The following is a 27,071-nucleotide window of genomic DNA, read 5'->3' as shown; positions in this document are numbered from 1 at the left end:
ATCTTCCCACTTGTGCTTATTCTATTCTGTACCTTCTTGTATAGTTTTTTAATGTATATGCAAATAAATATATATTATCTTTTTAATATAGAATGCAACATACCATATACACTGTTTGTGGCATTTCCCCTTAGCATAATTTGGAGATCCTTTTATAACAGTAGAAATAACGGACTAATTATTCCTACATAAATAAGAATTTTTACTGTCATTAACTCTCTCTTTTCCACATGCACCAAAGTACACACTTCCCTAACGATTGCTGTGTACTTTGACTTTGCCTAGGCAGATTGCCTTTTAACTTAATTTATAAGACCTGGATGCAGAGTAGCCATTAGCTGTATTGCTTTTGTAGTATTCATATGTATTGACTTAATTTTGGTGGAATCTCCTGGGATTCCAATCATTACCAGTGTGATTCTAAGATCCAACTAAGTTCACAAAACACTGAAGTTTTATGATAAAATAGTTATAGCACATAATGTGACTTTAGAACTTCACATGAACTTGAGTTTCACCTATAGAAAATGTTTCTCCAGTTAGACAAAATATTTGCAGTTCTTGTTGGTAAAGAGTTCATAGTGGAGGCAGTGTCGTTCAGTGGTATAGCGTTTGCCTAATGTGCATGCATGTCAGCCATGTTCTGTCCCTGACAACACACACGCACAAGGGATTTGGGGTTGAGACTCTTTCATTAGACCTAGTTATTTTAAAAACTCATTGCTACAGGACAGGTTTGTTTTTGTTTCTGTTTGTTGTTTGTTTGGGATTGTTTGTTTGTTTTTAGGAAATTACAGTTGCTCACATTTTATGGTTCTTTCCTAGATCATGTTTTAATAATGTTCTTTAAATATGGATTCTTGCCAGGTTGTCCTGAGCTAGTCTTTGTAAGCCATGTAATACATCCTTGCCACTTCTATGTGCGGAAATATTCACAAATAAAAGATGCAACAGTATTGGAGAAGAAGATGAAGCAAGTTTGCAATAAGAGCTTGCACCTTGATCCTTCAGACATTTTGGAGCTGGGTAAAGATTCCTCCAAATTATACTATCAAGTTTGTTTTAAATACTGTAATATTTGACCGACGTACATAGACTTGCTAAAAGATTTTTTTAATATTCACATAAAAGTTTTAGAGTTATTTAACATAAATTATTTAGGTAAGTTAGCTAAATATTAAAATCAAATCTTGACACATGTTTAGAGTATAACAACTCCATTATAAAGTGAGTTGCGTTTTAAATTACAGATCTATGACAGTTTCTCTAGACCTCTTCAGAATATAGGACTGTTAAGAGAGTGGGTTCCAGCTTACCTTCTTTCTCCTACCTTACTATGGCTTAAGCTAGACTTGCAGCCTCTCTCTGTTCTGTTGGGATAGACAAGAAGTTAACCCTTTGCTACCTACCATCCAGACCCTAGCCAGTGTTCTGTAATGAGACAGGTTAACAAGAGAGAAGAAGAAGAAATATAGTAGTGTACATAGGAGCTGCAAAAAGGCTAGAGGGTTGAAGTTTAACCACTTCTTAGAGAAGAGAGAACGAAGGTGAAAGAGAAGGAAGCCAGAGCCAGGAGTAAATTATTGCAAATACATGCAAATAAAGCCCTTCAGGAAATCTCTGAGAGCTGACCTCAGAACAGATGAAAAGCCTATCTACGTTATTTACTGTCTTCTTTTTTCTGATGATTAATCTTTGCTGTCTTTCTGGACATTGCTATGGAGTTTAAGACAATCCTAGTATTTTGGAAGTTCTATTAGATAAAGAAACTTTAGGGAGGCAGACCTTATTTTTTTGCTTGAGGGAAAACCCAGGGAAGATTAGAGAGGCAGTTTGTTTTGCTTCGTCTGTTAAAATGACACATTTGACATACCATTTTCTGAGCCTCACACCTCAGTTTCCTACAGTAAAAGAACCAGCTCCATGTCAGGTGTAGTGGGGAACACCTTCAATCCCAGCACTCAGGAGGTAGAAGCAGGCAGATCTCTGTGAGAGTTCAAGGCCAGCCTGGTCTACATAGTGAGTTCCAGGACAGCTAGAGATACATAGTAAGACCCTTTCTCCAAAAAACAAACAAAACAAAAACACAGGGCGGTGGTGGTGCATGCCTTTAATCCCAGCACTCTCGGGAGGCAGAGGCTAGCGGATCTCTGTGAGTTCGAGGCCAGCCTGGTCTACAGAGTGAGTTCCAGGACAGCCAGGGCTACACAGAGAAACCCTGTCTCAAAAAACTGAAGAAAAAAAAAAGAAAGAAAAAGAAAAAATACAACTCCATAGGATTATTGTTGAGATCAAGTGGATTCAAACATAAAAGGATGAAAATATTGACAGCTCATAGGATACATTCATTTTCAGGCCTCTTTCTTAATTGTTTTTCATAGACAGTAGTTTGAACTAAGTCCTTAGTTTACCCTCCCCTTCTCTGAATCACACTGCTAATGAGTGTTAATTAATTTTGGAATTTCACATTCATTGTATTTTCATTCTAACTTTGTTTTACTGAGAGAAAGTAGTGTATCATGTAAGTCAATATATTCATAGGTGTATGTGTGAGGGAATAGTGAGCTAGTGATTTGTGAAAGGCCTTCCTTTAGCTTTTTGATGGCAAGACAATCTCATTTGACTGTGCTAATATAGTTTGTAAAACATAGCTCCTCACTGAGTAACAACTTGTACTTAGTATTTTTAGCCCCTCAATTAGCCTATGAGTTTCTGTAGTAAAGAAACTGCCATAGTATGTTACCTTTTATTCTCATAGCACTTTACAATACTGTATGATTTAATAAATCAATGAATTAAGACTTCTCATTTGGAAAACTAAGACATGTTTGTAAGTTAGAGCTTTACTTAATGTCTTTTTTTCATAAACGCTAATGATTTGTCTCTCCTATTATTAGGTGCAAGAATATTTGTCAACAGTATTGAGAATAGAATGTGGTGTCGAGGAATTATCACTGAAATAATTCCAACAAAAACTAAAAATATTAGAAAACCATGTAGTCCAACCAAATTCTCAGTCTGTGAAATTTCACTAATACAGATATTCATGGTAGATTTTGGAAATTCTGAAGTCCTGATCATCACAGGGTATGAATCTTTGTGATTATTTTATGTTTGTGGCCTTATTAGAAACATTTATGGGAATGAGGATTAAAGGAAAGAGAGAAGTTAGTAACAGTAAAAGACTTATCATTGTTCACTTCCAAGACCTCTGTTTTATTATTTTGCTATGTATTTGTCTTACAAAGTAAATTAAATATTGTCCTTTATCAGTATTATTAGAAAAGGAACTTGAAGCCGGGCGGTGGTGGCGCACGCCTTTAATCCCATCACTCGGGAGGCAGAGGCAGGCGGATCTTTGTGAGTTTGAGGCCAGCCTGGTCTACAGAGCAAGCTCCAGGAAAGGCTCCAAAGCTATATAGAGAAACCCCGTCTCGAAAAACCAAAAAAAAAAAAGAAAAGGAACTTGAAAAAGAGCTTTTTATGTGCTCTAGATGCATATCTTATGTTGTCTCAGAGCAGAGGATAATATACTGATGCTTCTAAATAAAGTATTAATAGTTAGCTATAAGAGATTGGCTAAATTTTTAATCTTACTGCTATAAATTCATTAAGGGATGTTTAAGAGTCATGCTGTCTAACTTACTATAGGTATTCAAAACTCTATTCCTAGGTCTTAGGGAAAGAAATTGAAATGGTTCTATAGTAAGAACCACTACTGTCTATAGCATGGTTACTTTATTTAATGCTCACAGTTTTATAAATATGAATATATATGTATATACATGTATATGAGAAGATGAGTCATTATTCTCTTTAAGTTTAAATTGAATAAATTCAAATAAAAGTAATCAAGATTTAATTCTATGTAATAAAATAGTTTCTGTTTAGTAATTAAATAATTAATAATAAAATTACTAATAAAAAGTTTTACTTTAGAATATAAATTCTGCAAGATTTAACTTCAGGTAGTTATCCTTAGAAGTACACACCTTGCAAAGGAGAAAAGATGTTCAAAGATTGAAACATTATTTGTCTTTCTTTCTTTTTGGTTTTTTTCGAGATAGGGTTTTTCTATGTAGTTTTGATGGCTGTCCTGAATCTTACTCTGTAGATCAGGCTGGTCCTGAACTCACAGAGATCCACCTGCATCTGCCTCCCAAGTGCTGGGATTGAAGGCGGGCATAACCACCACCTGGCTATTTATCTTTCCTGAGACAGGGTCTTATGACATAGCACGGGCTGGCCTGGAACTCACTTTATAGACCTAGGTTGACCTCAAACCAGCAGAATTCATCTGCCTCTGCTTCTACCTCCTATGTACTGAGATAAAAGGTGTGTATGACCAACCATGCCCCGTGGAACATTATTCTCAATATTACTTCTTCCCAGAGTTGGTGACACACATATGCGACCAGAGCATGTTGGTGAACAACATATTACACTAAGTGACTTCTGTCTGCTTCTACGGAAATCTGAACCATATAGTGAAGAACTGCTGAAAGATGTCCCACCTTTAGCACACCTGTGCTCCTTGAAAGACATCGTTCCATACAATTCAGTAAGTGGGATGGAAAGTGATTCTCCTGAAAAGGCTGTTGGAGTTTTAGTTGTGTTGCTGAGCTAGTCTGAAAGAACCAGTTAATCTTGACAAACACATTTTGCTTATGAACTATTAGTGCTATGATCCTCAGCTTCCATAGCTGAAAATATTTTAATGAAATTTTGAGTTCAAGAAAGTTCATGTGAACACAATGAAATATCCAAGTTAAATACCACATTTTAGAGTCAATTTTGTAGGAAGAAACCAGTTAGGAAATGGGACACTGTATACTTCTAGACGTTTCCCCCTCTTTCTCTGTATTTTTTTTATGACTCGAATAGCATTCTGTTTGGAATTATTTGTGAATTTTTTTCCCTCAAGAAATCCTAGGAGATTGGAATTGTATATAAAAGTATATGTGTGGCAGTTCTTCTGTTATGAGGTCTATGAAAGCAGAAGTCTGTGCCTTTGTTCATCATTGTATTCCCAATGCATAGCAGCTCCTCTTCTACTTCATAGTGGGTATTCAACAGTGGTGAGCAGAGTAAATAAATGAATGATCTTTGGTTTTTCAAGATAGGGCTTTTCACTGTAGCCCTAGCCATCTTAGAACTCGATGTGTATCCCAGGCTAGCCTTAAACTCAGCAATCCTCCTGCCTCTGCCTCCCAAGTGTTAGGAATAAAGGCATGCATCACCACAGCCCAGCTTTGAATTTTTTTTAAGTAAAATGAGGCCAGAAAAATGACTCAGCAGTTAAAAGCACCTGCAGAGGACCAGAGTTCAGTTTCTAGCAACACATCAGACAACTGCTTTGTTGTTGTTGTTTTCTGTTTTGTTTTATTTTGTTTTGTTTGAGATAGGATTTCGTGTGGCCCAGTATAGTTAGGAAAAAAAGTTTCCTGGTGTAATACAATCCCCATTGCACAAGGAAGCATAATTACATTGAAACTCAACTCAGGGTACAGGTCATTTCCTCCAAGAAAATGGGTTTTAGAGAAAGGCTACCTGTGTACCACCTTAAGGGCCTAAAGGTCTGGTCTGGTCTCAGTCATACAGATAGTATAGAGGTCATGTGGGCTATTAGCCATCTCTGGTCCTGGTTGTGGGAGCTTGGAGAGCCTCTGACTAGCAGGATCATTTAGATTACTAGCTACCTCCAGTCCTGGCTGTAGGAGCTTGATATGACCTGGCCCTACAGATAACACAGATCACCAGGCAATTAGTTTCCAATTCTCAGCTTTCTGGATGGAAAAACAGGTTTTTCATCTTTCCCATTGGAAAGACAATCCTGTGTGCTTAACATTTCTGGTTTCTCTGGAGATTTGTGGGCATAAAGACCTTTGTGCTACGCTACCAACAGTTAGTGTCCATTATTTAGTCCCTGTTATACTGTTATAGTACTGTGGTCTTAAATTCAGAATTACCTTTTGAAGTTTTGTAATTTAAGTGGAAAATTTATATTCAGTATATTTTAAAGTCATTATAATTTTCATTAATGTTTTTGTAGATGTATTTATTTATATTATATTTATTAATATTTTGCCTCCATGTATATAAGTGTGTGCCTGGTGCCTATGAAGGCACCAGATTCCCCTGGGACTAGAGTTACAGATGGTTATGACCCAGCAGGTGGGTGCTGGGAATCAAACCCCAGTTGCAAGAGCAGCAAGTACTCCAAACCACTAAGCCATTTCTCCAGCCCCCAGTTTTCATGACTATTCTAAAGTGACTTACAAACTTATAACCATCTTAAGGTTGTATCTGTAGATCATAGTACATCTACATTGTACATATATAGACTGCTTTTGGTTTACAGCCTCAGCTGTTTTCTAAATGCTTATGATTGGTTCAGTGCCTTTACTTAAAGTTGCAGGTGGGCTGGTACAAAGCTACATCCAACACTAACATTAGATCTAACTGTAATTACTAACTACTTTGGAATTTATTTTTTCTCATAGAGTGAAGGCTGGGAAAAGGAGGCAAAAGTAGAATTTTTGAAAATGGTAAATAACAAGGCTGTTTTAATGAAAGTTTTTGGAGAAGAAGATGATGTGCTTATTGTAGATCTGCAGAAACCACCAACAAATAAAATCAGCAGTGATATGCCTGTGTCTCTCAGAGATGCGTTGGTTTTTATGGAACTAGCAAGGTAAGTAAATTGTTAAAACTTAAATACTCTTCAAGATTGAAGTTGTACGGGCTTGAGAGATGGCTCAGCAGTTAGGAGTGCTAGCTGCTCTTACAGTACACAGTTTGGTTCCCAGCACCCACAAGGCAGCTCACATTTGACTGTAACTCCAGTTCCAGTGCTACCTCCTACTCTCCTTAGACAACACATTCATGTGCGGTACATGTACATACCTGCAGGCAGAAGACTCAGAAACATAAGAGTAAATCTTTTTTTAAGATTATAGCTATAAATAGGAAAAGAAAGGTTTGAAAAATAAGGGAATCTGGCCTATGCATATAGCTCACTTGTTAGAATGCTTGCCTAGTATGCACAAAGCCCTAGGTTCAATCCCTAGCACCCTATGAACCAGGCACGGAGGCACATTCTGATAGCCCTAGTACTCAGGAGGGAAAGGCAGGAAGATCAGAAACATAAGGTCATCCTTAGCTACATAGCAAGTTCAAAGCCAGGATTGGCTACAATGAGCCTCTGTCTCAAATAGTCATGATGATAAAAATCATAGGCTCATGCTGGAAAGATGGCTCAGTGGTTAAGAGTATGTGCTGTTTTTACAGAGGAGCTGATTCAGTTCCAGGCACTCTGTAACAACAGTTCCAGGGGATCTGATTCTTTCTTCTGGTCTCTGAGAGAAACCAGGCATGCATGTGGTATACATACATGCTTACAGATAAAACATACACATAAAATAAGTTTAAAAAATTTATTGTGAGCTCTAAACTGAACTTTAGTGATTTCAAAACATTGCTGTCATGGTATTTAAGTATAGTTATTTGTGAAAATTGCACTTAGTTTGGTTTAAGAAATTAGAGAAATTAAGGCAACTTAAAACAGAGACTGAGAAAGTGGCTCAGTAGGTAAAAGTACTTGCCACATCAACTTGAGGAACTGAGTTCTAATCCCCAGACCCACATAAAACACCTCTGCACACACAACACAAGCATGGAATCTCAGTGCTCCTATGGAGAGATGAGAGGGAGGGAGGCAGAGGTAGGAGAAGCCCTGGAAACTCATGAGCCAGCTAGCCCAACCTATACAGCAGAAGAATGGAGATATCATGTCAAACAAGGTGGAAGGCTAAGACCTATACCTGAAGTTGTTCTCCGCGCTCCACATATGTACTGTGAACGCCCTCATTTTTACACATACATGCACACAAATAGAGTAAATAAAAAATAGAAAATATGGGGGTTGGGGATTTAGCTCAGTGTTAGAGCATTTGGGCTCTAGGATTGGTCCTCAGCTCTGAAAAACAAATAGAAAATATGTATAGATACTAAACATATTTTGAGTTTTGTTAACTTCATAAGAAGCTATTAGAGTTCCAAGAATTGTAATTTAGCTGTTCCTGACTTATTTAGCCTTTGGGATGGGTTCATGACCACTAATCTGTACTTAATGTCTAGATCTATCATAGATACTTAGCATTTCCTTTTTCTGTTTGTTTCACATAAACCAAAATTAAGGTGATTTAAGTAACTATGGAGACAGCAGAAGATTCTAACTCTCTATCCCGTGGGGCTACATAACTCCAGAAATGGCCCACATAGGTTTCCTTTAGAAAAATAGAGATACAGAAACTAGAAAAGGCTACAGAGATTCAGCTGTCCACACCTCAGCACCACCACAGTCCACAGCAATCAGTGAAATGCCTTTGACAAGTTCCAGCTCCAAAATGCCCATACAAATCTGAGGCTTTTTTATTGAGCTCCTATTCATCCTGGCTGAATAAGTGGAAACCATGCCAAGAAATACATTAGAGGAGAGACATTGAAAATGGTATACTTTTGGTAAATAAGTCAGTGTTGGTACAAGCCAAAAACCTTTATCAGAATGGCTTTGCTTATTATGCTTTTAATTAGGTTTAGGTCACAATCACCAAGAAGTCACAGTGAAAAAAATACAACTTTATGCTATCATCCACCCATTTTGCCTGAAGAGATGACAGAAGTTTCAGTCATGGTTTGCCATATAAATAGTCCTACTGACTTTTACCTTCAGTTGGTAAGTACATGTGTATGTTCTTTTAAGAGTTTTGGGGTTTTTTGTTTGTTTGTTTGTTTCTTTTCCAGAGCTGAGGACCTAACCCGGGACCTTACACTTGCTAGACAAGTGCTCTATCACTGAGCTAAATCCTCAACCCTTAAGATTTTTAAATAGAAATATTTAACAGGAGTGAATAAAAATTAAATCTCACAATAATAACTGGACTTCTGGCTCTTACAGTCCTCCTGTTCCCACTTCCGCAATAGTCCCTGAGCCTTTAGTATAGGGATTGTGTTGTAGGTATGTTATCAATTGAAATGATGTTTAGAAAAACCATAGAAAATATATTACTTTGTTATTTTACACACACACACATACACACACACACATACACACACACACACACACACACACACACCCTTGAATGAAAATACTCCCCTAAGAGCCATAAATTATCTTAACAAAGACTCCAATGCCAGGCAGGGGAAACCCCCTTGGAGTTGGTCAGGATTTTATGAAGATCTGTCTCAAAAAAAAAAAAGCAATAGGGTTTGTGAATTTACTGCATTCTTAAATAAAATAGGTTTCTTTTATTAAAGTAGGCTATTTTGTTTGGTCTGAAAGTATTGTTTCTAAAGTTTCTATGCTTCTCTTTCCCCTAGTCAAGAGTATTTAATTAGTTCCCTAAATGCCAGTTATTAATGTTAAGAAAATTTGTTGGCCTGGAGAGATGGCTCAGAGGTTAAGAGCACCGACTGCTCTTCCAGAGGTCCTGAGTTCAATTTCCAGCACCCACATGGTGGCTCACAACCATCTGTAATGAGATCTGGCACCCTCTCCTATTTACATAATAAATAAATCTTTTAAAAAAAAAAAAAAAGAAGAAGAAAATTTGTTTGTTTCTTTGAGACAAAATCTTGCTATTTGTCCTTGGCCTGCCTGGAACTCAGTATACAAACCAGACTGGCCTCAGAGTCATAAAGATCTGCCTGCCTCTGCCTCTTGAGTGTTGGGGTTACCAATGTGGACCAGTCCTATTGCATTTTGATTTAAGAGAGAATTAACAGTTTATTTTAAAACTGCTAGATAAATTATAAGGAAGTAGATATTTGTGGCATCAAAGCTATCAGACTAATTAGTGAACACAAGAAAAATAATATTCCTGTCTGATGAGAGAAGTCAGAATCATGGTCACAGTTACCACATAAATTTTAGCATACTAATAGTGAATTGTAAGTATTACATCTTCCAGTGTGTTGCAGCATGCGTGTACAAAATCACCAGTGAAAATTAAGCAAAAAAGGTTTGGCTGAAACCTCTCAAACTTTTGGATATAATAGTCACTTTGGGAAAATACAGTGGTTATACTCTACTCAATAGCATAAGAAGAATGCTAGCAAGATGGCTCCTTGGGTGAAAAAGAAAAAAAAAACTTGCTGCCAAGTCTCACAACCTGAGATTGGTCTGGGAACCCATATGGTAGGAGAGAATTACTTTTACAAGTTGTTCAACCTCCACAGGGATGGTGTAATACATGCACTCACACATACATAAATGTGATTTTAAAAAACATTTAATAGTATAAGGATGTAACCTCATTGTGGTAGTTTGAATGTAATTGGCCCCCATAATCTCATAGGGAGTGGCACTATTAGGAGTTGTGGTTTTGTTGGAGTGGGTATGGTCTTGTCACAGTGGGGGGCAGGCTTTGAAGTTTCCTATGCTTGGAATATTACCCTGAGAGACAGTCCACTTCCTATTGCCTGCAAGATGTAGGACTCTCAGCTATTCCAGCACCACATCTGCCTTCATGTCATCATGCTCCCTCCCATGATGATAATGGACTGAACCTTTGAACTGTAAATGAACCACCTCAATTAAATGTTTTCTTTAGAAGAGTTGCTGTGGTCACGGTGTCACTTCACAGCAATAGAAACTCTAAGACACATATAAACCTAGAAGGTGGAAAATTCTGCAGAAAGGGAGGCCTTGGTTTGTTTGTTTTGTTTTTTGATGGTCAAGTGTGGAGGTCAGAGGACAACTTGCCAGAATTGGTCTTCTCCTCCCACCATGTGGATCACAGAAAACTAGGTTGTCAGGCTTGGCAGTAAGCACCTTTGCCGGCCAAGCCATTTCATTGGCCCAGAAGAGGTTAATTTTTTTTATTTATTTTTATTATTTTAATTTTATGTGTGCAGGGTGTGCTTATAAGTTCAAGTGGTGGGAGAGGCCAGAGCCTATGGCTCCTCCTGAATCTGGAATTTCAGGTGGTTGTGGGCCACCTGACATAGTTGCTGGAACTTGGGGCCTCCACAAGAGCAGCATGCACTCTTAACCAGTGAGCCTTCTCTCCAGCCCCCTCCCTGGAAAAGTTATTCTTAAAAGAGGGCTGTGCTAGCTTATAGAGTTAGCCTAGGAATTCCAGAGATAACTGCCAGAAACATTATATAATCTTGGATTGCATAATCATTCAGATCATTTAGAGAAAACTAAATATGAACTAGAAACATTAGTGGAAAGGAACATTTAATGAAGCAAACTGAGAATTGATGGAAAAATGCTGCTCACTAAATTATGCGTACAGTGAGCTGGAGAGATGTGCCGTGGTTAAGAGCACTGGTGGGTTTTGTTTGTTTGTTTTTTAAGAGGACCAAGGTTCAGTTTCCAGCACCCACATGGTGGCTAATCTATAACAAGCATCTATAATGCCAGTTCCAGGAGTATCTAATGCCCTCTTCTAGTTCCCATGGGCATCATGTATGCATGTGATGTACAGACATACACATAAAATAAAAATCTTTAAATTTTATGTATAATATGACTTAGTTCTGTTAAAAACAAAAGTTCAGAGTATATATGCATATATGCATGTACACAGACATGTCTAGTAAGTTACCTTGCTGAATGGAATTTTAGTTTTGTTATGTCTACATATACTAATTTTATACTGATTCTGAAATAGTCTCAAAAATAAGTTACATAATACCTGATTGGTAGATCTATATCTAATGCCAGGTTTAGCGTTTATGAATTTCTGAGCAGTGCCTATAATAAATTCAACATTTGAGTTTCCATTTTCTATGAAGCTACAGTGCCATATCCCTTTCTTCCTCAGATGGAGAACCTGGACTTTTTATCTCTTTTAAAGACAATTGAGGAATTCTATAAAGGTGAAGATGGAGAAAATCTGGAAATCCTTTGTCCTGTCCAGGATCAAGCCTGTGTAGCAAAATTTGAAGATGGAATTTGGTATCGTGCAAAAGTCATCGGTAGGAAAGTGCATATTGTTTCCACAAGGAAATGTTGTATGGCAGAGCTGGCATCATCTGAACTGTTAGAAAGTAAACCATGGAGGTGGTGTTATCTTTTCTTACCATGTGCTCTGTCATATGTCTTTAGAAGGCAGTGGTAACTAACGTTAGGAGGTGACTCTCTGGCTACTGGAATTTGATTTACTTAATTAGGAATTAATCATCAGGAACTGACTAGAAAACCAGTAGATGATGCAGAGCAGCAAAAATCCATTCTTGAAAGTTTGCTGCCTCTACCTTCATCTGTTTCTTGCTATTTTCTTCTGTTTGTTTGCTTGCTTGTTTGTTAAGGTACAAATCTCTTAGCTTATTTTCTGAATTACTATATTCCTCTTTCCTAGAGAATTGATTTATTATTTAATTTTTCCTTTCTGTACATTTTCTACATTCTCAAGTAATTGAATTTAGCTCACAAATAATAGAATTAGAGCCCGGCATGATGGCTCACACTAACACTTAGCAGACAGAAGCAAGGCAATCACTTCAAAGTCATCCTCAGCTACACAGCAAGTTCAAGGCTAACCTGAACTATATGACTGTATATCATCTTTTAGAAATACCAGCAAGAACTACTGCAAAACGAAATGTTAAAAAATGAAAAGTAGATCCAGGTGTTTTGACCCTGCCTGTAATCTCAGCTGTTGTGGAAGCTTGGGCAGAAGGGCTGAAAATCCATGGTCTGAGTGACTTATCTAAAACCCTGTCTCATGGTGAAATGATAAAAACATCTGTAGATAGCTGAGCAGTGGTGGCACATGCCTTTAATCCCAGCACTCGGGAGGCAGAGCCAGGCAGATCTCTGTGAGTTCGAGCCCAGCCTGGTCTACAGAGGGAGATCCAGGACAGGCACCAAAACTACACAGAGAAACCCTGTCTTGAAAAAAACGAAAGAGAGAGAGAGAGAGAGAGAGAGAGAGAGAGAGAGAGAGAGAGAGAGAGAGAAGAAAGAAAGAAAGAAAGAAAGAAAGAAAGAAAGAAAGAAAGAAAGAAAGAAAGAAAGAAAGAAAGAATGAATCTGTAGACATAGCTAAATAATAGAGCATTGGCCTAGCATGTGTCAGGCCTTTGCTTCAATTTCCAGTAGCACAAAAATAATAAATATAGATAAATAAGGACTGGAAATTAAATATTTCTGAAAAGGGAGGTACTAGCAACAAATAGAGCTACAGCTATGAAAGAACAATTAAAGTCGTTGGGTTTTGGAAGTTAGACATACCATAGGCAGTTTAGTCCAGGATATTATGTTCTCATTTTTGGTTTGGTTTGGTTTGTTTTACTTCAGTAAAACTCATGTCAAGACTTGGTCCTCAGTGCCCCAGTATTGGAAGGTAGAACCTAATGGGAGATTTTAGGATCACAAGAGCAGAGCTTTTCTTAGAAGAGTGAACTCTTGCTCTGGATTAATTTCCAAGAGAGTGGGTTATTTCAAACAGGGCTGCCTCTATCTGACTCTTTAGTATGCACACACTTGCCCTTCCACTTTCCACCATGAGTTGAATATCCTTCCCAGAAACCAAGCAGGCTGTAACCGTGTGCCATGGTATTAAGCTTTTTCACCATCTCTCTGTACATTTTTTATATTTTAAAGTCTGCATAGCCTTTAATCCCAACACTTAGGGGTTGGAGTCTCTAGAGCAGTGAGCCACACATACCATTTTTTCTCTATAGGTTACAGTGTCAGATACTCTGTGGTAGCAAGAGAAAATGGAATAGATCCTGTTTGTTTGTAGGTACATACCTTTTTATTAAAAGGATTGAGTTTAGTTTGGCACTGTTCAAAATGTTTTCCCCATTAATCTAGGAATCTAACTAGCTACTACTAAAACAGAAAATTCCAAAACTTATATGAAAATCATTTAATCTTCCAAATTAAGTTTTTTATCCTCGGTCATGATTGATTTTAATTCAGTCTGTAGTTAGTGTCTTAAACTGGCTCAAACTTTTTCAGATATAGTTCTTTTGACTGTCTTTGTGTTGGGATAACTGAATAGCACAGACTGGGTTGCTTATAAACAATAGAAATATTGCTCACACTTCTAGAGTCCGAGAAGTATAAGTCAATGATGAAGGTCTTCTCTCCCTGCTTTTTTTTTTTTTTTTTTTCTTGGTTTTTCAAGACAGGGTTTCTCTGTATTGTTTTGGTGCCTGTCCTGGATCTCACTCTGTAAACCAAGATGGCTTCAAACTCAGAGATCCACCTGGCACTGCCTCCCAAGTGCTGGGATTAAAGGCATGCTCCACCCAGTGCTCTCCCTGCTCTTTTAAGAGTTAGCCTTGGTGCATCTTTCAGGCAGTGCAAATGCCATTTCCTTAAATGGCAGAAGGATAAACAGGAGTCAGCGTTTTCTTCATTTAGCCATTTTACAAGGGCACCTAGTCCTATACTCTAGAGCAGTGACCTAGTCACCTCTTTTGTTGCATTGGGGATTAACTTCAACATGAATTTTGGAGGAAACGAAATTATTTAAACCATAGGAGTAAAGACACCAGTGCAACTATTTTAATATATGTGGAATAAAAGAAATCTTTTATATCTTTAAGGTCTTGGCAACTACTTTTAAAATTAGGATCAATGGCTTCAAATCATTTATTTGTTGAACAGTGGATTCTTTTGAGTAGTGATGTTGGAGAAAGGTTCAGTCTTTATGACAGCTTTGAAGGTGGAATGAAAATCTATCTGTGACTCAGTAGGTCTGTCCTCCTGCACCTCTATAGCTTTACTGGATGCCACACTGAAGGCTGCACGTGGTACCTGGATTGTTCGGTTTGCTTTGATTTTCTAGTGTCTGTTACATTTGTGGTCTCAACTCCTCCTCATATACAGTTCTTTTGTAATTCTTGAAGCTGAGTGAGGGTTGTTTTTCTTTTATCTGACATTTCTTCTTAAAATCTTTATGCTTCTCTCAAGGCTCCAGTTTGCAGATATTATCTATTTATTTGTTACTGTGTGAAATGTTTTAGATCGCTTTATAGCTCTTTTGTCCTCTCCTCTCTCCATGTTTGTATCACTATTTTAAAGTTCATATCTGTAGATACTTTCATTGGTAAGCTGTAAAGTGAACTCTAATTCTAGGTTGATCATTATGACAGATTTTCACCTACTTTATTTTCTTTTAATTTATATATTTTCCTAATACCTCAAAAACTTTCATATGATTAAGCTTTTAGGATAATCTTAGTTTTGATGTACTTTTAAACCATGGAAGCATTCTTCCATTTTTTCCGCTAACTGGTAGTGCTTGGTCTCTAGGATTGCTACACATTTGTTTTTCTGAGACTTTATGTCATCTGGCAATGCACTTCATTGTTCCTCTGTATTAGAGACCCTGTTTCCTGTGTTTATAACTTCAATCTACCGCTCTGTTTTAGTGCTTCCATGCTCCATTGCTTTACTCAGAAAAATGAAAGAATAAAAAGTAAATAGGAGACTTCTCTACCTACTGGCTCTGTTCTCAAATGTGATTGATAATTTGAATAAAGAAAAAACACTATTGGTTAAATTTCATACCATAGCCTTGTACAGCTTAAAACTACATCTCAATCAGTCTTGATGAAAAGTAAAAATCATGGTGCTGGAAAAATTGAGACTTCTAGTGTGGGGTGCATTAAGAGACTGGGAAATATCTCCACCAGCTCAGCCATCACTGATGTTTGCACCATAGGACTAACCTCTACAAGCAACATTTTGAGTTCCAGTGCTAAGCCACCTCTTCTGCTTCTTCCAGACAGTAATACTGGATTGCTTCCTTTATTGTAGTGATATGTTACTGCATTCATCTTTCAGCTTAAAAATGATAGCACAAGTTTCATAGGCCTAAATGGATGCTCAGGAAGTATAAAGTTTTGACCATCTATTTATGGTGATTCCATACAAATCTGTTTAGCTTTATTCGAGTTTCTGCATAATTGAGCTTCCCAAAGTTTTCTTTAAAGTATAGGCCAGACTAACAGAGAGATGTGTAAGTTTGTGATTTCTAATTTCATAATTTTTAAAGGATTGCCTGGACATCGGGAAGTAGAAGTTAAATATGTGGACTTTGGTAATACTGCAAAAATAACTCTTAAAGATATGCGGAAAATAAAGGATGAGTTTCTGGACCCCCCAGAGAAGGTAATTTACTTGTTATGAACACTACAAGTAGGATATTAACCCAATATGAAATAGAAGTTTTTTGTATATCGAAATGCCATATAATGACTATTATTATCTATAAACAGTGTCTTATAAAAGAACTATAGATAAAGTGCTGCTTTATAGATAAAATACTCTTTATGAAACACTGTGTTGCAAGGCAGTGATGGCACACACCTTTAATCTCAGCATTCAGGAAGCAGAGCCAGGCGGATCTCTGGTCTACAGAGCGAGATCCAGGACAGGCACCAAAACTACAGAGAAACCCTGTCTCAAAAAAACCACAAAAAAGAAAGAGAAACACTGTGTGGAACAGAGCACTTGCTTAGCATGTACAAAGCCCTGGGTTCAGTCCCAAGCTCTGCAATATGTTGCCAAATAAATATAAACATTTAATATATGTGTATTTCAGTCATAAGAACCTACTGGTGTGGAACTTTTCATTCATCATTATGAGTTAATCATGTCACGTGCTAAGAGTTTGTTTCATAGCACATTGAGTGATAAAGCTCATCTTAGAAGAACTTTTACTGTTGTTGAATTTCTGTGTAAGTAGTCAAAGTCTACATTGGAAGGAGAAATGTGGGAGAACATATACAGTACTTAACTGTGATGATCTCTGCAGAGTAGGAGAAGGAGGCTTGCTTCTAATTTATATTTCTTGTTATGGAAATTTTTGCTAAGATGTCTTTTTAAAAAGATGTCACTTTATTCACTTTAAAAATGTATTATATCTTTATTTCTTTTTGCATGTATATGCACATAAACAGATATGTCATAGCACTCATGTAGTTAAGAGATACAACTTGTGGAAATTGGTTCCCTCCTTCCATTATGTGGGCTCCAGGGACAGGACTCAGGTTTTCTGACTTGGGAGCAATACCCTTAACTGTGGAGCCATCTCACCAACACAGGCTGTCTTTTTTTTTTTTTAATGGGAAGTATCATAAAAAGAAACTAAAAAAATGAAGATGAGCAAAAAGAAGAGAATCACTCAAGAATATTCAGTGGGTCTGGAGAGATGGCTCAGTTGTTAAGAGCACTGGCTGCTCTTTCAAGAACCATGTTTTGATTCTTAGCACCCACATGGCAGCTTACAGCCATCTGTAACTCCAGTTCCAGGACTTCTGTGGTCTCTCTGCCACCAGGAATGCAGGAATGCATGTGATACACAAACATGCATGAATACATGCATTGCATAAATAAATAAATATTTTACAGTATATTCAACTTTCTATCTACATGTGGTGGCACATATCTTTAATCTCAGCATCCAAGAAGAAGATAAATCTCTATGAGTTCAAGACCAGCCTGGTCTACATACCAAATTCTGTATCAGCCAGAGTTACATGGTAAGACCCTGTCTCAAAAAACCAAAACAAAAATATTCAGTGTTTTTAATATATGTTTTTGTAGGATATATCTTTCACAATGTTTTGTTTTTGTTTTGAGAGAGAGTTTTACTGTCCTAACTGTATAGCTCTGGCTGACTTGGAACTTGCCATGTAGACCAAAATGCTCACAAAAGATTTGCCTGCCTCTGCCTCCCAGGTTCTGGGATTAAAGACATGAGCTACCATGCCCAGCCATCTTTCACATTTTTAACAGTTCCAGAATGAATATAAATTGTCCTATATATACATATATATTATATGTCCTATAAATGTCTTATTTTTTAAATGAATGTTTATCATTCTTGTATATGAATTGTTGTAATAATTTCATTCAACCAAATAGTTAATTCCAGTTATTTTTATTTATGAAGTTATTTTATAGATACTTTACATTTTTCATGATTTCTAAATAGTTTGAATTAGAGAGGTTTTTTTTTTTTTTTTTTTATTTTGAGGGTTTTACTTGATTTGGTTTAGGTCTTTATATATTTATGTATTTGGAGCTCTGGAGTTAGAATCCAGGACCTCAAGCATGCTTTTCCAATGTTGTACCAACCAAGCTGTGTAAACATTAGCTTCCTATGCTTACATAAAACTTTGAAATAACTAGAAATTAGGTTTATATTCTTAATAGTGAAATTTTGTTTGATACAGGCAATTAAATGTAAGCTGGCATATATTGAACCAATTAAAAGAACACAGTGGTCCAAAAAAGCTAAAGAAAAATTTGAAGAAAAGACTCAAGACAAATTTGTGACATGTTCTATTATTAGTAAGCTATTTCTATCTTTGTATATTATTATTATTATTACTATTATTATTTAAATAAGATTTATGTTATATAACAATGGTCATATCTGAGAATAAATTTAGTGTGCCTTGAGTAGTAATAATGAGAAATAAGATTCATTGAGAATTAGGATTAGAGGATTTTTATCTCCTGTAAGCCTTACAGTCAAAGCACATCAGGCCAAAAAAAAAAAAAAAAACCTACCATGAAGACTCAAGTCATTCTTATGACAGTGGTTTGCACCTCTAGTCTCTACTACTTGGGAGGTCGAGAATCACTGGGGCCAGGAACTTTAGGCCAGTCTCAGCAACATGGCCAGGTCCCGTTTAAAACAATAAAACCATCAAGTCATCTTCACTGTGGTCCTTTGCAAACCTAAAGCCAGAAATTAGCTTATTTATCTGCATTTACTGAGTCTACGGTTTAATAATAAGCAAGTGAAGGGAGGCTGAACATGGTTGGTAAATAGCTTTTGTTTGCTTACTTGATTGCTTGTTTTTCTTCCTTTGATTTGTACCATGTGAATTCAGTTGTAGACTCTCTCCATATTTTGAAAAAAGTTACTCCAGTTTTACATGATAATCAGGTATATAACTCTAGATGACCACTAGTCCACAGTTTTCTAATATAAGTTCTGAAAGTCAAAAGTTGAATGACTGACTCTGATTTGAAATTGTTTGATGTGAGTGCTTTTATCTGGATTAGAGGGCCTTTATCTCCTTTACAGTAAACATACAGTCTACTTCAAGTAATGTGTATGATCTGCTTGACCACACTCCATTATGGGTATTCATTGTATACAGTGTGTGTGCATTCTTCAGCTTGAAGAATTCTGAATCTCCAAACACATCTGGCCCTAAAGATTGTCAGTAAGAAGATGGAAATCTTAGATGGAAATACACACACACACACACACACACACACACACACACACACACACACACACGTTTGTATGCAATTTTTATCTTTTCCAAATAACAGAATCTAGCTGTGTTGGGTTCAGTGAGCCCTACTATACAATATACACAGGCTGTGTTTATTTAGAGATTTAGTCACTTTTCAATTCTGTCACATTGTCATTAAGTGAACCCAACTATCATAAGAGAATTTTCCTGTTAGTAGTAAAGAAAGAAAAGTTGAGATGAACTGCGGAAGGGTTGATAGCTTAAAAATGATGTAGTGTCCATGATAACTTTGTTGATACAAGAAATTATTTGGAAGAAATGATTCAGTTGAAGAGTAATATTATAGAAATTGCATCTTTGGTCTATAGAATTTTTATATCTAGCTTCTCTGAGATGAACAGAAAGTCCTCCTGTCTTTGCACAAATTTCTCCTAGCTTCAAACAACTTTAACCTGGATAGCTGCTGCTCAACATTTGAATATAAAACCTTTGGGTTTTAGTAACTTTCTTTAGTATTACTCCATGGAAATTGCAAGTCATTTCTTTATTTTTATTACATGTATGCAGGGGGTGAGGCACATGTGGGGAGGTCAGGACAGCTTGCAAGAGTCAGTTCTCTCCTTCCACCATGAGTCCCCAGTGGCAGAAGGCACCTTTGCCCCCTCAACCATCGTGCCAGCCCTTGAATTGCTTTCTTGATTACTCTTTCTCAGTTTATCATTTGTATACCAGTGACAGCCAACACTAATTATACCATAGTTGTTAACTAGGATAATCTGATTTAAGGAATGCCAAAGGGTCCTGCACAACCCCAACCACTACCCCTGCCACCCCACCCCACCCCCATTTACTTGTGAACTGATAGAATTAGGACTTAGGATGAGTACTAATGAGAATGGCAGCTTTCCATTACTGCAGATTCCTAGCTCACGAAGCAGGAGTAAGTTTAATAGGAAGAAATCAGGGAATGACAATAAAGAATAACTATGAAACATTAGCCCTGCTGAATTTAAAGAACTTTGCAAGAAGTCTAGAACTATGGAAAGTAGGAGGGTCATATTATCAAGGCTCACCACTGCTTAGCCATCTGTTCCTAGACAATTTACATGATACATTAACAGAAATGATTTTTCATCTGTTGAAAAAATTTTTCTAATATGTACTCTCAAACCATATAATGTGTTACTGCTGGTAACTGGTTACCTTTTTATTTAGAATTATTCTGATTAGCAGCTACCAACTGCTGTTAATTTTGCAAAAGGTATAGTCATGTACTGATTCAGTATATATTTGAGGTGGTGTTTCCTAAAGAAAATTTTTGGTATTTATTCAGATACTTATTAAACAAATTCTTTGCTATATACTACTATTAAGAAGATAATTTGTACCCTTAATTAACTCTGTTTGCTGTAAGAAGTAGATACAAAACAAAAGCAATTTTCTCAAAGAAAAGTTAGATAATTTATCCTAAATAAATAAAAGTAACAGAAAAAATACTAGTTATTTGAAAGTTCTAGATTATTGTTTTCAACTTTTTATTAACCTTAGAAATAGTCACTGACCAAAGTTAAAAAGTTAATTTTTATTCACTTCTGTCTTTTTGTATTCCATAGAACAATATGAAAATACAATTTCTTTGAAAATATATTAATTTTTATTTCATGATTTTATTTTATGATTTTTATTTTATTAATTTGAACTATTTTGACTCCTTATAGAACAAATAGCACATGGTAAGCTAAAACAAAATTTATAGTACTCTCTATATGCTGTATACCTGGGTATTTATTGACAATCCCTATGGCTTCAAGATACTGCTCTAATTCCTAAGAAAACTGTAATGTTATTCAGCCAGAAATCTCATGTATGCAAAAGGCAGAAATTGCTTCCAATTCTTAAAAGACAACTTTACTAATTTAGTGCTCTTTGTAGAACATGCCTTTCTTTTCCCGAACTAATTTTAATGGTTTTATAGAGATTCTGAAAAATAATGTGCTCTTGGTTGAGCTTTTTGATTCTCGGGCTCCTGGAGCAACTGCTATTAGTATTAATGACCAGCTCGTCAAAGAAGGCCTAGCGTCTTATGAAGCAGGGTAAGTAGTTAGAACAACATCACTTTAGTTTATAGATAATGCTTTAATCACAAGAAGAGAAAGGAATTTCCCTGTTCCGGCATCAGAAAAGATGGTAAGAGGGATAGTTGGAGTCATTAGTTTAATGAGGAGTAAAGCAGCCTTCTTTTCACTCCTACTTGGAGTGAAAAATCAAGAGAAGGGCTTCTTGAGATCAAGATTGCTTATAAGACAAAGAGGCTAACATCTTATTTCCAGGTGGAATCTGCTCAAGCAGCATCTTAGGTCTATTTAGGTAAGAAAATCAGGATGAGAAAAAGACCTAAGGATAGTGGTTGCATTCCCAATTTAAGAAATTTTTATTTTCCTGAGTTTGAAGGGTTCTGTTAGCTAGACCTAAGCATTATTGTCCAAAGCAAGGAGCAGCCAGAGGCTGAGGTGATCTCAGGAGCAGAAGGGTAGAGTGGTGTTGATGGTGGGTGGGTGGCTTAAAGGTCAATTGACAGAGTTCTTCCACAATGGAGACATGCAAAGAGAATAGTCCTCCAGGGTCTTTAACATAACTGCTTGTATTTAGTCTTCAAGAAATCCACCATTTGAACACCTATTAGCATAAGCCAAGAGACAATAATCTCCAGCCAAGGCCTGCAGTGACTCTTACTAACAGTAATGGCCTATGGTCATGTTCCCCTTTCACTGTTAAGTCTCATATGTGGAATGGAAAGAAATGAAAGTAAACAAACTATATTGAAATTTTTCTTTTAAGTACTAGGTCCTTTTGGGGGGGTCCATGTGTATGGGGCATGCATGTATGCATGCATGCACTGATGTACATGTGTGTAGGTGTGCATGCATGTGTACACATGGAAGCCAGAGATAAAATGCAGGTGTCGTTTCTCTGGAGCCATGTAAATTTTCTATGGGACATTATCTTTGATTGCTACATGGGGTTCACATATTATGGTAGGCTTGCTGGCCAGTGAGACTCGGATCCTCTTGTCTCTGTCTCCACAGTACTGGGATTACAAGCATATGCCACCATGCCTGTCCTTAATATAGGTTCTGGGAGTCAAACTGAGGTCCTCATACTTTGTATGACACTCTACCAACTAAGCTGTCTCTTCAGCCCCAAAGCCAGGATTTCTTTAAGATGCACAGTTAAGTAAATTTTAATGGATAGTCATCTATCCATCAAGTTGTGCTCTGCCCTCCACATGTGTACTATGGCATGTGCATGCCTACACACATATAACCACACACACACACACACACACACACACACACACACACACACAAATACAAATGTAAAGCATAATTATAAGCCAGTAGCTATAGTGACTAAAGATAAAAATGTCTAGGTGTAAAAGGGAATTACACTCTGACAAAAATCCTTTCTTCTAAGATCAGGAATAAAAACTAAGGCAATTTCAGCCTCTCTGTTCAGCAGAGTACTGGAGTCATAGCAGAGCACTTACACACGGAAAAAGAAAAAGCATCCGACTTGGACAAGAAATATTTAAAATTGTTATTGTTCATAGGTAACTTGATCTTACATGTAAAAAACATTTAAAAGGACTATAAACTATTATAATTAATAAATAAATTTAAGCAGATGATATTGAAAAAGAAAGAGTAGCTGCATTGAGTTCAGGTGGGAACTGACCTCTATCCATTAGATTTAACAAAAACCAAACCAAAACAACACAGCAACCACAAAACACCTGTTGGTGATCTTTGAACTAGATCTCAGCTTCTTGTGAAAGAAGGTTTTTTTTCCCCCATCTAGTTGTCTGTGCTTAAAATTTAATGTTAAGTGTGAAATACTTGAGTTGTTTTGCTTAATGCATTCTAACAGGAATTACATTCCTGTTGACAAACTGATACTTTTTACTGATTGATACTCTGTAGCCAAAGGTTGTTAAACTCAGAGTTATTTTCTTTGTGAGTACAGGATATTCATGGGAAAAACTGAAGTTATGAATAAGGTTTTTAAAGTAGAAACTTGGGGTTTATCTTGATTTTTGTGTGTGCTTGCTTTGGTGTTGGCTAAGTACTCTTTTTAAAGAAAAATCAACTGTAGTAATTACTATTGCTTTTAAAGTTTGGAAACAGAAAAATCATAGATGAAAGGTGTTCATCTCTAAAAATAAGCAAATATTAATATCTTACTGACTATTCTTTTTGCCAACTTCTGATATTTTTCAGATATACCCTCAAAGATAATTCTAAAAAGCATCTTGAAGTATGGGATCCTTCTCCTGAAGAAATCATTTCAAGTGAAATAAACAACTTAAGTCCTTTATCTGTAAAATCTCTACCTAATGAGAATTTCCAGTCATTGTATAACAAGGAGTTGCCTGTGAACATATGTAATGTAATTTCTCCTGAGAAGATTTATGTTCAGTGGTTATTAACAGAAAATTTACTTAATAGGTATAATATATAATGAAAGCATTGCCTGTAGTTCTAGTTTTCTTATACTTTGCTTTAAATATCTAGGTGCCATAGTCTTTAATTTTTGAAAGTTATGAGATTATTTCAACTAAATTGTCTCTAAACTCTTTAAAAAAGCATAACATCTCTTTTGGCTGTTATCATACTAGAATTTATGCCATAAGTCCTTACTAAGCACCTTACTTTATGACAGCCTCTATTTATTGTTGAGGATTGTGGCAACCACATGGGCAATTCTCTGTTGACATAAGGCTTAAATTATAGTAAAGAGAGATGATGAACAAATAAAACTTAGTGTGGGGGATGATAAGAGAAAAATAAAGCATTTGAGAAGGAGAATGGCTTTAAGATGTTTGAGGAAGACCTCACAGGCACAGTGGCTTTTCAAATGTGTCTTAAGCTGGACATTCAGGAGGCAGAGCCAGTCAGATCTCTGTGAGTTCAAGGTCAGCCTGGAAAACACAGTGAGTTCCAGGTCAACCATAGCTACATAGTGAGACCCTGTTTCAAACAAATAAAAATTAAAACTTTGAGCTGTACAAAATGGTGTATATCTGTGGGGAAGCTCCCATCCTAAACTGTTATCAATGTGTCCAGAAGCAGGCAGGAGAGCATCAGCCCAGGCTTGTGTCTGATGAACCTTTATCTCAAGCAGAGTGGAGAAATAGTTCAAAAGTGGACATGTTTTATACCATCAAAGAACATTGCATCTGGATTGGCCAGAGTGCAATGACCAAAGGGTTTTGGTAGAAAATATCTTGTCAGAGAATTAGATAAGAAATTATCTGAAATTAAAACATTTTGTATCCCTACAGTTTGGAAGAGAAGATGACAGCTGCCTATGAGGACTCTGAATGGAGACCTGTTAGGTGGGAACGTGATATGCACTGTGCTGTTAAGGTCCCAGCTAAAAGTCAGTGGAGAAGAGGCCAGATTATCAGAGTGGTTACAGACACATTAGTGGAGGTAAATGCAGAGTTAAACGTAATCATGAAAGTACATTTTAATTTGTTCTGTGATTACTTATTTCAGTTTTTATTATGCTTTGCAATTTGAAAAAAATATTCTTGAAATGTTGCCTTTCCCTAAATTTAAGTTTACTGTTCTCATAGGTCTTGCTGTATGATGTGGGTGTTGAACTAGTAGTGAATATTCACTCTTTAAGAGAACTGCAAGAAAATCTAAAGACAATGGGAAGATTATCTTTGGAATGTTCACTTGTTGATATAAGGTAGTTTTTAGCTAAGTAATTTTCTCATTATTGTATATTATCATTTTAAATATTTTAGCATGGTTTCTTGTCAGTTTTAATTAATACATTCTGAAGCTTTCATACAATCTCATTAAGGGTTTTTTGAGATGGGGGTTGAAACAAGATCATTCTGTGTCAGTGGTTCTCAACCTGTGGGTTGTGAACAGGGGTCATATATCAGATATCCTGCATATCAGATATTTACATTACAATTCATAACAGTAGCAAAATTACAGGCATGAAGTAGCAATGAAATAATTCTATGGTTGGGGGTCGCCAAAACATAAGGAACTAACTGTATTAAGTGGCCGCAGCTTTAGGAAGGTTGAGAACCATGTTCTATGTAGAACTGGAACTCCCTCTGTAGACTAGGCTGGCCTCAAACTCACAGAGATCACCTGCCTCTGCCTCCTGAGTTCTGGAATTAAATGTGTGTGCCACCGCACCTGGACTCATTAAGGATTTTAAGAAGAGGGAATAATAAATGTTTGAACCTATAAATTTAATAGCATTAAAGAAATAGAGGGAGGCTAAATAGAATTCAAACTTTTGAGAATAAAAAGCTTTGAGAAAAAATAAAAGCAGATGGAAATAAAATATGTTTCATAAGTTTCCAGTTATACAGGAAGATAAAGGTGTAAATTGGTTAATAGTAGTAGATGGTATGAAAGACCAACAGAAAATAGAATCAGAAAACTGAAAAATCAACTGAGTGTGATGTCCATACCTGTAATTCTAGCATTCAGGAGAATGAGGCAAGAGGATCATAAGTTTAGAAACCAACTACATAGTGAGACCTGCATCCAAAAAAGGAGGAGGAGAGAAGGCAGAGTTAGTTCAGAATTAAAAAAAAGTGGAGTTTCTGGAGGCATCACAATCCCTGACTTCAAGCTCTACTATAGAGCTACAGTAATAAAAACAGCTTGGTATTGGCATAAAAACCGACATGTGGACCAGTGGAATCAAATTGAAGACCCTGATATTAACGTACACACCTATGAACATAAAATTTTTGACAAAGAAGCCAAAAGGGTACAATTGAAAAAAGAAAGCATTTTCAACAAATGGTGCTGGCATAACTGGATATCAACGTGTAGAAGGCTGCAAATAGATCCATATCTGTCACCGTACAAGTGGATCAAGGACCTCAACATAAATCCAGCTACTCTTAACCTGCTAGAAGAGAAAGTAGGAAGGAGTCTTGAATGCATTGGCATAGGAGATCACTTCCTAAATATAACACCAGTAGCACAGACACTGAGAGAGAGAAACAATCAATGGGACCTCTTGAAACTGAGAAGCTTTTGTAGAGCAAAGGATACGGTCAACAAGGCAAAGCGACAGCCTACAGAATGGGAAAAGATCTTCACCAACCCCACATCTGACAGAGGACTGATATCCAGGATATATAAGGAATTCAAGAAATTAGATATCAAAACAACCAACAGTCCAGTTGAAAAATGGGCTTTAGAACTAAACAGAGAATTCTCAACAGAGGAAACTCAAATGGCTTAAAGACATTTAAGGAATTGCTCAACATCCCTAATCATCAGGGAAATGCAAATCAAAACAACTCTGAGATACCACCTTACGCCTGTCAGAATGGCTAAGATCAAAAACACTGAAGACATTTTATGCTGGAGAGGATGTGGAACTAGGGGAACTCTTCTCCACTGCTGGTGGGAATGCAAGCTTGTACAACCACTTTGGAAATCAATATGGCGCTTTCTTAGAAAATTGGGAATCAATCTCCCCAAGATCCAGCTATACCACTCTTGGGCATATACCCAAGAAATGCTCAATCATACCACAAGAGCACTTGCTCAGCTATGTTCATATCAGCATTGTTTGTAATAGCCAAAACCTGGAAACAACCTAGATGCCCTTCAACTGAAGAATGGATAAATAAATTGTGTCACATATACACAATGGAATACTACTCAGCAGAGAAAAACAATGACATCATGAGGTTTGCAGGCAAATGGATGGATCTAGAAAAAATCATCCTGAGTGAGGTAACCCAGACTCAGAAAGACAAATAT

The 27,071-nt window shown here is 36.7% G+C and overlaps 1 protein-coding gene across 1 annotated transcript in view; it reads left to right on the top strand.

Annotated features, from left to right (window-relative positions):
• Rnf17 (ring finger protein 17) overlaps positions 1–27,071 on the top strand; it is a 124,056-nt gene that overhangs the window by 56,977 nt on the left and 40,008 nt on the right. Inside the window, exons 12-23 of the mRNA XM_028858152.2 lie at positions 868–1,026; positions 2,898–3,087; positions 4,393–4,561; positions 6,504–6,694; positions 8,596–8,737; positions 11,835–11,988; positions 16,026–16,141; positions 18,211–18,328; positions 21,227–21,344; positions 23,529–23,756; positions 24,593–24,743; positions 24,890–25,008. Coding sequence (XP_028713985.1) covers positions 868–1,026; positions 2,898–3,087; positions 4,393–4,561; positions 6,504–6,694; positions 8,596–8,737; positions 11,835–11,988; positions 16,026–16,141; positions 18,211–18,328; positions 21,227–21,344; positions 23,529–23,756; positions 24,593–24,743; positions 24,890–25,008 — 1,855 coding nt within the window. The remainder of the gene's footprint in view (positions 1–867; positions 1,027–2,897; positions 3,088–4,392; positions 4,562–6,503; positions 6,695–8,595; positions 8,738–11,834; positions 11,989–16,025; positions 16,142–18,210; positions 18,329–21,226; positions 21,345–23,528; positions 23,757–24,592; positions 24,744–24,889; positions 25,009–27,071) is intronic.

The sequence above is a fragment of the Peromyscus leucopus genome, chromosome 9 (assembly GCF_004664715.2).
Source record: "Peromyscus leucopus breed LL Stock chromosome 9, UCI_PerLeu_2.1, whole genome shotgun sequence".
Lineage (NCBI taxonomy): Eukaryota > Metazoa > Chordata > Mammalia > Rodentia > Cricetidae > Peromyscus > Peromyscus leucopus.
Note: the sequence above shows the minus strand (reverse complement) of the source record. Positions and strands in the feature narration are given on the sequence as shown.